We start from the raw sequence: 12,207 nt of genomic DNA, 5'->3' as shown, positions 1-12,207 counted from the left end.
CCCTCTACAGAAATGCCTCCAAGGTTACTAAGGATGCCCACTGCCATCTCTTCATGGCTGCCTTTAGTCCTTGTGTACTCAATCTCTTAGTGTCATTTGGCCTAGCTGAACAATTACTTCTTGTTTGAAAACCCTTTGGCTGTTTTTCATAATACCTGGATACTGTGTCCTCCTGGTTTTTCTCTTATGCCCCTGCTGCTGCTTCAGAACCCCCTTGCCCGCCTCTCTTCCACCTATCCATGTTGGGGTTTCTGAAGGCTCTATCCTAAGGCCCCTTCTTTCCTCATGCTACACTCTATTCCCCTCTTTTCTCCACAGTCACAATGTCCTCCACTATTCTGGCTTTAGTTGCTATCTATATACCAGTGGCCCCTCACTTTATGTGTTTAGCTCAGACTGCACTTCTGAGCTTCACAAGCACATAGCTGAGTGCCCACCTCAGATTGCAACTCAGATGTATCAAGATATATCAAAACTCATATATTTCAAACTGAACTGTTCATCTCCCTCCACAAATCTGCTCCTTCTCTAGTGGTTCCTAATCACCAAGGGCTCCCCAATCCACACAGTTGCTTAAGCTGGATGCCTGCAAGTCATCCCTGATCCTTTCCTCTTCTTCATTCCTTCCATTCAGTCCAACACCAAGGCCTGAGTGTTCTACATCCTAAACATTTCTCACATCCATCTCCATCTCCATCACCACCACCTGAGTCCTGGTCACCATCTTCTCTCTTTGGACTTTGGCATCTGCCTGCTGACTGGTCTCCCCACACCCATGCTTGCTCCTTCCAATCCACTCTTCACATGGCCCCGAAGAGAGACTTTTTTTTTTTTTTGAAGTTTGTTGGTTTATTTATTTAAGTAATCCCTACACCCAAAGTGGGGCTCAAACTCATGACCCTGAGACCAAGAGTCTCACACTCTTCCCACTGAGCCAGCCAGGTGCACCCCCCAGAAGGAGATTTTAAAAGACAAATCTTCATCCTGTCGCTGTCCCTGCTTAACTTTCGGGGGCTTCCAACTGCCCACAGACCATGTCCAAAGACTTTCCCAGGACCTACCAGTCTAGTCAGTCTTGGACCCTGACCTACCTTGTCAGGTGAATTTCAGCCACTTTCCCCTCCCCTTTTTTTTGGGCTCCAGCCACATGGAGTCTTTCCTGTTCCTGAAACAGGTCAAACTCTCCCTTTTCTTGGGAACCCTGAATAAACAGATCCTTTTGCTGTGTACTTCTTCAGGGGACTCTTCCCTGACCACCCCCTCCAGGTTCCATTGTCCCACTGCACCTGAGCCTTTCCTTCACCGCACAGCCCAAGTGTGTGATCTCTACTTTGATTTTCCTTGCTGTGGGACTTACGCCCCAGGAGGGCAGGCACCACCGCTGCCCTGCTCCTAGTGTGCCTCACATCCCAACCCCAGGATGTGTAGCTGCCCACCATTTGGGGACTGTCTTTTTTTAGTGCCAAAGTCCAACAGCAGCCAATCTTTCAGTGGTTCTTAAAGCTAGAGGCCTGCTCTTTGGAGGAAAGGGTGACAAGAGTTGACCCAATTGGTCCCCTTGACCTCTTCCCCTGGAGCACCAGGCCAGATGGGAGCTCCCTAGATGTCTGGTAGCTTGCTTTATAAGCCCTGCCTAAAGCTAAAGTGTCGTTAGGATGATGTGCTGCATCCCTGCCTTGTTCTCTTAAAAGAAGTTTTGATGTTTTTAAGACAGGCCCTCCCCCACCGGCCCATTGTTCTTATTTGTTTTCATTCTCTAGTGTGCCTCCATTCACAGGAGTGAAATTGTTGAGAAGCTACTCAGTTCAAGAGCCCCAAACAGGGCCTTGGGTGGAGGGGGCTAGGAAGACCCGACCAGCTCTCAGGGATACCAGAACAGCCAAACGGAATGTAATTATCTTAAAAATGGCCCAGGCTTTATGGGAGACAAACTGGTTGTGGCTGGCCCTCAAGGAGCAAGCTTTGTGGTAAAGCACAGTAGATGGAACGGTTCACCCAAGGGCCCAAAACTCCTGGACCCACGGGTGGGAAGGAACAAAAGGCTGCCCACTCTGCCTGCAAACACAGCAACAAGCTAGAATGTTCCTCGAAGAGGCGATTTCTTCTGCACACATGTGTCAGGGACGGTGTTTGTGTGTGAACATCTTCTGCCCTTGCTAGGCAGGGCTTGGTAGACCAGGAACCACCCCGCAGAGAGACTTAGTACATCTCAGCCATGTCTGTCTTCAGAACCGATCTTTCCTGCTCTTTGTGCAACAAGACACACCTCTCTGAGGAAGGAGGACAGGATTTCCATCATTACTACCACCCTATTAACAACAACAACAACAACAAAACAACCGTGTAATTACTCTCTGCAGGAAAGGCGCACAAACAGGATGGGCCTGAGCTGAACCCGGGATGGGCCATCCTTGTAAAGATTAGGAAAAGGAACCTCCCCGCCATGCGCCTGCTCAGGCCAGGGCCTCTCCTAGACCGCCAGGCAGGCTCGCCAGCCCAACTCCTCCGGTAGTAAGGAGGGTGCCGGCGACTCCTGGAGCGCGGGTTCCCAGCTCCTGCCCTCCCCTTCTCCTTCCGCCCCCCGGCACTCTCTGGACCTGTCTCCCAGGCCTCAGGTGTTGGCTCACGCCGGGCCACGAGCCCTTCCCCTTTTGGCCTGCACCTGGGGGAGCCTCTAGCTCACCGCGCCCACCCCGACCCCCCGCGACAGGGCGCGCGCGCAGAGGGGCTGGCGTGGGGCTCCCCGGCTGCGCGCGCCGGGCCACCGACCCACAGCCCCGTCGGCTGTGCGCCACGCCCCCGGGGTTCGGAAGGCGCGGGACCCGGCGCAGGGCTTCTGTGAACTTGGAGCCTGGCGGCGCGAGGCTCCTGTCGGTGATGCGGCGGTAGCTGCTTCCTGGTTTGAAGCTCGCCGAGTGGGGGAGAGCGTGAGCCCGCGGAGGCGGGGGCAGGAGCAGAAGCAGGAGGAGGCGGGGGCAAGAGACGCTTGGGGCTGGAGCTAACCGGACGGGTCGCTCCGGCTCTCCAGGGAGAGGAGCTTCCCGGCTCTGGAGAAGGGGCGAGTCTTTTGAGAGCCCCGGGGAAGCGCCGCGTGCTGGAGAGGGACGGTCGGGCTACCCCGGCTCGCGGAGGGCTCGGCTCCGGGCTCCCCTCCTTTCCACCTCGCGAGGGAGGGGGCGAGGGAAGGAGGGGAGGGGAAGGTTCCGCGGAGGAGGCAGAATGACCAGTCGAGGGGGGCTTGGGGGCTGCTTTTCCCAGAAGCTGCTTCCACTCCTGCGGCTGCCGCGAGGGCTGGCTTGAGCTGGGGCTCCAGGCTCTCCCGCTGCGAGCCAGCGCGGCCCTCCGGGGCCCGGGCAGCGGCGCCGGCATGACGTCCGGCACCATGAAGTTCAATGGTTACTTGAGGGTCCGCATTGGCGAGGCTGTGGGGCTGCAGCCCACCCGCTGGTCCCTGCGCCACTCGCTCTTCAAGAAGGGCTACCAGCTGCTGGACCCCTACCTGACGGTGAGCGTGGACCAGGTGCGCGTGGGCCAGACCAGCACCAAACAGAAGACCAACAAACCCACGTACAATGAGGAGTTCTGCACCAACGTAACCGACGGTGGCCACCTCGAACTGGCCGTCTTCCACGAGACGCCCCTGGGCTATGACCACTTCGTGGCCAACTGCACCCTGCAATTCCAGGAGCTGCTGCGCACGGCCGGCGCCTCGGACACTTTCGAGGGCTGGGTGAGTAGCTGTGATCCCTCCCGGTTGTGTCCACTTGACTCTTTACCCCCGCCACTTTTCAAATCTCGCCTGGGTCCCGCTTTCCCATCCCGTTGCCGAGCTCTGCGGCGGAGGGAATTCCCTCCAGATTTTGGTCCTCGCCCAGGTGGCCGCGGCGCTGGTGACGCGACCGCGGTGGGTGTGTGAGGGTTCATTTGTGTCTCCAGGAAGCCAGCCCGGACACGGTCCCCTTTTGGGATGGCGGCTTGGGCTAACGGGAAGTAAGGGCGAAGGCAGTGCCCCCCCCCCCCCCCCCCGCCTCCTGGGCTCAGACCTTGGATAAGGCGCCCGAACTCTCCGCACGCGGGTAGTACAAAGGAAAGGCGAGTAAGATGTGATATGAAAGTGACTTGATCTGGGTAAAGTACTTAAAGCGCTTCTTAGGAGAAAGCCATACATTCTCGCAAGTATTATTCATAATGTTTATGGATACGTGTTGGTTCAGCTGCTCAGACGTGCACACGTGTTTCAGCATGCAAATCCATTACATCCCATGGGTACATAGCCTACACTGGCAGGGATCTGAGTTCCTGGGTCTGCACGTTGGCAGTTTTATTGTTTAGCAGTTTTGCAAGGAGATGAGGTTTATATGTGTTTGTAAGTAACTTCGGTAGTTCTGTCACAACCTGAGAGGTGCGAGGCTTGCATGCGCGTTTCTGCTGCTATTGGTCTGGGAGCTTTGAGAACTCAGGTAGTTTGTGGACCACCCCCAGTTCTCCCCATCTCACCTGCTGGTGTTTCTGTGTATTGACAAGTAGTTACCCGCAACTTCCTGCTTGCCTCTACTTTTCACATAGTTCCCATGAGACAACATTTCTGCTGCAAATAAATTAAAATTTCTATTAGCACTCTACTCAGTGCTAAAATGCTTTTGCTTCTTATTCCCGGTACTGTCTTTGTGATACAGGTGTTCTTCCCACTTCTACATGATGAAATGATAATTATAATGAAGTGGTCTGATTTGGCAAAGCGGAGTAAGCTATTTGAAGACTCTCAGGACTTTAATGGTTTAAGTTCAGAGGATGTCAGTTTTGAGTCCAGAATGTGAATCAGTATTGAAAACCTGTTTGAAATTAACAAGTGGTAGAATCAGATGGATACCAATGAAGACTCATTTCGATATTTTACACTTTGAGGAACTGGTAATTTTACCATATAGTCTGTAAAATTACAGATGGCTTGTAGAACTTTTTTTTTTAAGATTTTTTATTTATTCATTTGAGACACAGAGATAGAGAGAGCATGAGCAGGGAGAGAGGGAGAGGGAGAAGCAGGCTTCCCGCCGAGCCAGGAGCCCTATGTGGGGCTCGATCCTAGGACCCCGGGATCATGACCTGAGCCGAAGGCAGACGCTTAACCATCTGAGCCATCCAGGTGCCCTGAACTATCTTTTAAGTAGAAGAAAACATAATGGCTATTTAACGAGATCATCACATTATACGGAGTTAATTTCTCTTCAGCTGAACTTTATGAAATTTAGAAGTGGACTGGAGAGGAATGGCTAAAATAGAGACTTACATTTTGTTCTGTAAATTTCTAAATAGAAATAGAGGTGAGCCTAGGAATCCAAATAGAATTACTGAATTAGTGTTTGATTAGGAGTTAGGTTGGGAAAGCTCTAGAGGAACCAGGTTCTGAAGTATGGTGGTACAGAATGGCCAATGGCTATTAGAAGCATCACTTCCTGGAGAGAACCTAGACTGGTCCTTCTTACCCCTGGTCTGCACCACTGAATCACATGGCGGGGTGGGGGGTGGTTTGAAAATCCCTACTTTTAAAAACTCTAAGCATCTCTGGCTGTGGGACCCTGGCTAGTATCAGTACTTTCAGGCTCCCAGGTGATTCCAATGTGCAATCAAGGTTGAGAACCTGTGGCCTAAATAAAGACCGAGAGATTAGGACTGGAAGATGATCCAGGTTACCTGACATGGTGGAGGTGTGCAGAGCTGCTTATGGTTCCACTGAATGAACAAAGATTTAAATGTATATTAAATATCTATATCTACAATTATCTGAATTAATTATACTGAGATGTTTAACACACTGGCTGTGTTTTTGAAAACAGGAACATTTGGTAGGCTAGGTCAGCATTTAAAAGACCTTGAAACCAGTGATTTACCATGATTTATATTCAATTGTGGGCAGGGCAGAGTATTTTGTAAAAAGTTCTGGGTATTTTTTTTTTAAGTTTTGGGTAATTTGAAACAGGATAGGATAGATAGTATGAGTAGAGTGTTTTGTTAACTTTAAGAAAAATTTTGTTAGGAAAGTATTAGAAATGTATGGAATGCTTGTTTTTCGAGGGTTTTTTGTAGATCTAAAGGTGGTTTTCAAGTTTAGAATTACAGAAATACTTATTTACCTTTAGTGTATTGAAATGTGTAGTTTATTCAGACATTTACAAATAGAATATTTTGATCTTACTCCACAATAGATTCTCGTGGTGCAATTGGAATTACAAGTCGCTGAACTTAAAAAAAAAAAAAAATCTAGTGACTTAATGTTTGCTAGTTCATGAGTAGAGAGACAAAAACAGAAAATACATTTATCATTAGAACAAAACATAGTTATGCATTCTGGCTTAATGTACTAAGTTATCAAGAATTTTTTCAATATTACCTTCTAATCTTGAGAGAAGGGATTAGATTTATTTTAATGCAGTGTATTCCTAATAACCATAATGCCTGACATGGACTAGGCAGTTAAATATTTCGTTCCTGACTATACATATTTTGTTAAATCTACATAAAAACCCAAGGAGGTGGGTGGGATACAGCTAAAGAAGTTCTTAAACAGTAATTCAGTGTTAAACAGTTCAATTAGAAAAGATCTCAAAGACCTAAGTTTCCATTTGAAACTAAAAAGAAGAGCAAGTGGAACTAAAAGTAAGCAAAGAAAGAAATGGTAAAGAAAGAAGTCAGTGAAGTAGAAAAGAGAAATAATAGAGAAAAATCAATGAAACAAAAAGCTGGTTCTCTGAGGGGAAAAACAAAACCAATGACATTAATGAACCTCAAGCCAGGGTGATCAAGAAAAAAGACGAAATTACCAATATAGGAAAGAGAGAACATCATTATAGATCCTACAGACATTAAAAAAAAACGAGAATATTATGAATAATTTTATGTCACATTCCACAATTTAGATCAAATAAATTTCTTGAAAGATACAAACTACCTATACTTACTCAAATAACTTGAATAGCTTTATGTTTATTAAGGTATTTAAATTTGTCATTAAGGGTGCCTGGGTGGCTCAGTTGGTTAAGTGACTGCCTTCAGCTCAGGTCGTGATCCCGGAGTCCTGGGATCGAGTCCCGCATCTTCCCTCTGACCCTCTCCCCTCTCATGCTGTTTCTCTCTCGCTTGCTCTCTAATAAATAAATAAATAAAATCTTTTAAATTTGTCATTCAAAACCTTCCACAAGGCAGATTCAAGGTCTCAAGATGGATTTACTGGTGAATTCTGTCATATATTTAAGAAAGAAATAGTGCCAACTCTATACAACCTATTTCAGAAAATAGAGAAGGAAACACATCCCAACTTATTCCATGACCCTTATACCAAAAACCTGATGACAACATTACAAGAAAATAAAACTACAGATCAATGCCCCTCGCGAACATAGATATAAAAATTAAATTTATAAATTTGCTTAAATTTTTAGCAAATCAAATCCAACAATATAGCAAATGGGTAGTACGTTATCACCAAATGGGGTCTATAACCAGGACTGCAAGATTGATTAAACATTTAGAAATCAATCAGTGCAATTCTTCATATTAACAGAATGAAAAAGGAGATTGGTATGATCATATTAATAAATACAGAAAAGTATTTGACAAAATTAAATATCCAGTTATGATAAAAACTCTCAACAAATTAGTAATAGAATGGAGCTTATTCAGCCTGATGATGGACATCTGTGAAAAGCCTATAGGGAACATCTTAATGGTGAAAGAATGAGTGATAGTCCCCTAAGATCAGAAGTGGCAAGGATGTCTGTTCTTGTCACTTCTGTTCAACAGTGTGTTGGAGGTCCCATTCAGTGCATTAGGCAATTTAAAAATAAGATTACAAAGAAAGAAGTAAAACTGTCTTTATTTGCAGACAGCCTTACTGAGTAAATAAGCTCCACTCATTGATGTCACGCTATGGTGAATGAATCTTTCAAATAATTCTTAAAAACGTCTTTTAAGAGGTGTTATTAAACAGTTCCACATAAGCATCACAGATTGGCCATGTTTCTCTATGATTGTAGAAAATTCTAAGACATTGGGGCGCCTGGGTGGCTCAGTTGTTAAGCATCTGCCTTCGGCTCACGTCATGATCCCAGGGTCCTGGGATCGAGCCCCGTATCAGGCTTCCTGCTCAGCCAGGAGCCTGCTTCTCCCTCTCCTGCTCCTGCTGCTTGTGTTTCCTCTCTTGCTGTGTCTGTCTCTGTCAAATAAATAAAATCTTAAAAAAAAAAAAAAGAAAAAATTCTAAGACATCTACAAAAGGGCTACTAGATCTAACAAGTGAGTTTAGCTAAGTCACAGGATCCAAACCAATATACAAAATTCAACTGTATTTCTATATACTATTAGTGGACTGAAATAGAAAAAATACCATTTATAAGAGCATCAAAAATATCTGAAATTGGGTAAATTTGATAAAAGATAATGCAAAATTTGTTCACTGAAAATGACAAAATATTGCTGAAATAAAGATCTAAGTTAATGGAGGGGGTACTGTGTTCATGAATGGGAAGATTCAGTATTGTTAAGACCCCAGTTCTTCCCAAATTGTTCCATAGATTTATTGCAATCCTAGTCAAAATCTCAGCACGTTTTGTAGAAATTGATAAACCGATTCTAAAACTTACATGGACATGCAAAAGACCTAGACTCATCTAAGAATAATTTTGAAAAAGAACGAGTTGGGGGACTTACCTCTCTGATTTTGAGACTTATTGTGATGCTACCATAATCAAGATAATGGGATATGAAGTAAATAGAGTCCTATAGATCAGTGGAATGGAAGAGAATCTAGAAATAGATCCATACATGTATGATTGGTTGATTTTTTTTTTTTTTTCCTGACAGAAATGCCAAGGCAACTTGATGGGGAAATAATCTTTTCAGAAGTAGTACTTGAACAATTGAATAGCAAAATGCAGAAATATGAGCATTGACCCTTACCTCATAACATACACAAAAAATTAATCCAAAATGGATCATAGACCTCAACATATGAGTTTAACTATAAAACTTCTATAAGAATACAGAAGAAAATGGTAGTGACATTGGGTTCAGCAAATATTTTTTAGATAGGACACAAAAAGCACCAACTATTAAAAAAAATCAAACTTGATAAAAATTAAGAATTACTGCTTTTCGAAAGACTTAAGAAAGTGAAAAACAAGCCATAGATGGGGAGGAAATATTTGCAACATTAAATCAGACAATGGATTTATTTGTAACATGAACATATAAAAGAACTCTTAAAACTCAATGAGAAAAATACCCAATTTTAAAATGGGACAAGATTTGTATAGGCACCTTCATGGAAAATAGCACATTAAAAGATGCTCAAAATCATTAGTCATCAAGGAAATGCAAATTAAAACCAAAATTCATGGAAAGGCTAAAAAAAAAAAAAAATACCATACCAAGTGTTAGTGAGGAAATGGAGCAACTGGAACCCCTATACACCACTGTGAGGAATATAAAATGGTATAGTTACATTGGAAAACAGTTGGTAGTTTCTTAAAGTGTTAAACATATACCTACCATGTGACCTAGCTACTCTTAAGTATTTACCAAGAGAAATGATTTGTACGACTCATACATGAATGTTCATAGCTGCTTTATTTGTAGTAAAACTGGAAACTACTCAAATGTCAGTCAACAGTTGAATTAAAAAAATTTTTTTTTTTACTGAAGTATAGTTGACCTACAATGTTATATCAGTTCCAGGTGTACAGCATAGTGATTTGACAGTTCTATACATTATGTAATGCTCACCATGATAACTATAGTTACCATCTGTCACCATACGATGTTATTACAATACTATTATATTCCCTGTGCTGTATTTTTCATCCCCATGACTTATTTTATAACTGGAAGTTTGTACCCCTAAATTCTCTTCACCTGTTTTGCCCATCCCCACAGCCCCCTCCCTTCCAGCAACCACCAGTTTATTCTCTATATTTATGAGTCTGGTTTTGTTTGTTTGTTGTTTTGTTTTTAGATTGCATATGTAAGTGAAATCATATGGTATTTGTCTTTCTCTCTCTGACTTATTTCCCTTAGCAAAATATCCTCTAGGTCCATCCATGTTGTTGCGAATGGCAAGGTATTCCACTGTGTGTGTGTGTGTGTGTGTGTGTGTGTGTGTGTGTGTGTGTACACACCACATCTTCTTTATTTATCAGTGGATGCTTAGGTGGCTTACGTATCTTGGCTATTGTAAATAATGCTGCAGTGAACATAGGGGTGGCTGTATCTTTTTGCATTTTCATTTTTTGGGGACACTCAGTGGTGGAATTACTGGATTGTATGGTATTTCTATTTTAATTCTTTAAGGAACCTTCATACTGTTTTCCACAGTGGCTGCACCAATTTACATTCCCATCACCAGTGTATGAAGGTTCCCTTTCCTCCATTTCCTCAACAACACTTATTATTTCTTATCTTTTTGATAGTAAACATTCTGACTGGTGTAAGGTGAAACCTCATTGTGGTTTTGATTTGCATTTCCCTGATGATTAGTGATGTTGAGCATCTTTTTATGTCTGTTGGACAGATGAGTGATTAATGAATTGTGTACCCATACAATGGAATAATACTCAGTAATAAAAAGTGATGAAGCATTCATGCATGCAACAATATGGATGAATCTCAACATGATTTATATTGAGTGAAAGATGCCAGACAAAAAGGAGTGCACACCATATGATTCCATTTATGCAGAATTCTAGAAAATGAAAACCAGTTTGTAGTGATAGGAAGCAGATCAGTGGTTGCTTGGGAATGGGGGGGTGGAGGTGGATGGATTACAAAGACAGCACAGGGAAAGTTTTGAGGGAGATGAATATATTTATTATTTTGATTGTAGTGATGGTTTCACAGTTATATGCTTACATCCAAGCTCATCAGACAGTTCACTTTTAAGTATGTGCATGTTACTGTGTGATGGTTGTATGTCAGTAAAACCGTAGAGGAAAAAACAATGAGGATTTTACCAAAGAAGAGGTTAAGTAAGTGACTGAATTAGGTTTGAGCCAAGGCTGGCTCTTGAACACTACATTGCCTCTTCAGTGTAGAAAATACTTATCAGAGTAAGAACATAAAAAATTCTTTATAGTTTCTGATTTTGGGGACACAGTCTCATTTTCTAAATTGTCACTACCAGTTTTTCTGTTTCTTCTAGAACTGGTTGATTTTGTATAACTTCTTAGATTTCTGAAAAATGCAAATTTGTCTACATTAAAACTTTCCTTCTTTCATGTACTTTCTCTTTATTTGATGACTGTCCAAATGGGGACCAGCATCTAATACTTAATACAGAACATGGGGGGAAGGGGGGCAGGAGGAGCTGGAGGCTGCGTCATGGAAGGACCTTGGCGTCCCCTCAGGAAGGAAGGACTTGCTTGGTGGGATCTCAGGCTGTTTTCCTCGTTCACCCCTCCTGAAGACATTATGTTCCCTGCAGCGCTGGAAGGCTGCTTTCTCTGAACTTCTCAGTGAGGTACCTTTTTGGTAGTCCTGTCAGGTGACGTGGACAGGTTTCCACTGGACACTTGTCAGTTGCATTTTTCCTGATTCCTGGATCTAGGTGCATGAATTGAGAGCATTTAAGTTCTTCCAGATTCATTATCTAGCGGTTCATTGTCTTTTGTACTTTGCACTGCAATTATTTTTTTCTAACAATTATTTCTTTCTGAGCCAAATGGCTAGCAGTGTCCAACACTGATGAGCTCATGGTGTTGAGGGGAAAGACATATTTTAGCATCTCTAGGGAGGTTTAGTCCAGTGTACAGGAGTTGTATTGGATTTTTGTGTCTTCAGTTTCATTGTAAGGATTTTGCTGCAGTGGGGCTGGCGGCTTCTCAACAGGCAGGTTGTGGCTCAAAAGCTCCCCGCTACAGAGAACATTTTCCTGACCATGTTATTATCTTGTCATCCTTCATGGCCCTCATCATCCTCTGAGATCATTTTGTTAATTTACTTATTATGCTTTCCTCCTTTCAAGTATAGACACCATGAGAGCAGAGATTCCTCCTCTCTTATTCATTGTTCTAAACCCAGCACCTGGAGCAGTATCCCTTATATAGTAGGCACTAAATATTTGTCAAAAGAATGAATTTCTTAAATTCTTAAATGTGATTTTGGAGCAAGCAAAGTGCAAATACTTTGGGAACATCTTTAAACACTTTATTCAGCTTTCCA

General features: G+C 43.5%; 1 protein-coding gene across 1 annotated transcript in view; it reads left to right on the top strand.

Moving 5' to 3' along the window:
* Window positions 1–2,950: 2,950 nt before the first annotated feature.
* Window positions 2,951–12,207, top strand: part of PRKCH (protein kinase C eta) — a 222,736-nt gene continuing 213,479 nt past the window's right edge. Inside the window, exon 1 of the mRNA XM_028114322.2 lies at window positions 2,951–3,730. Within this exon, the coding sequence (XP_027970123.1) occupies window positions 3,368–3,730 (363 nt within the window). The 5' untranslated portion in view covers window positions 2,951–3,367. The remainder of the gene's footprint in view (window positions 3,731–12,207) is intronic.

This window comes from Eumetopias jubatus, unplaced genomic scaffold (genome assembly GCF_037043125.1).
Source record: "Eumetopias jubatus isolate StellerSeaLion01/CBP00866 unplaced genomic scaffold, mEumJub1_p1.0 scaffold_7, whole genome shotgun sequence".
NCBI classification, from domain to species: Eukaryota; Metazoa; Chordata; class Mammalia; order Carnivora; family Otariidae; genus Eumetopias; species Eumetopias jubatus.
This window is presented reverse-complemented; position numbering and strand designations above follow the sequence as displayed.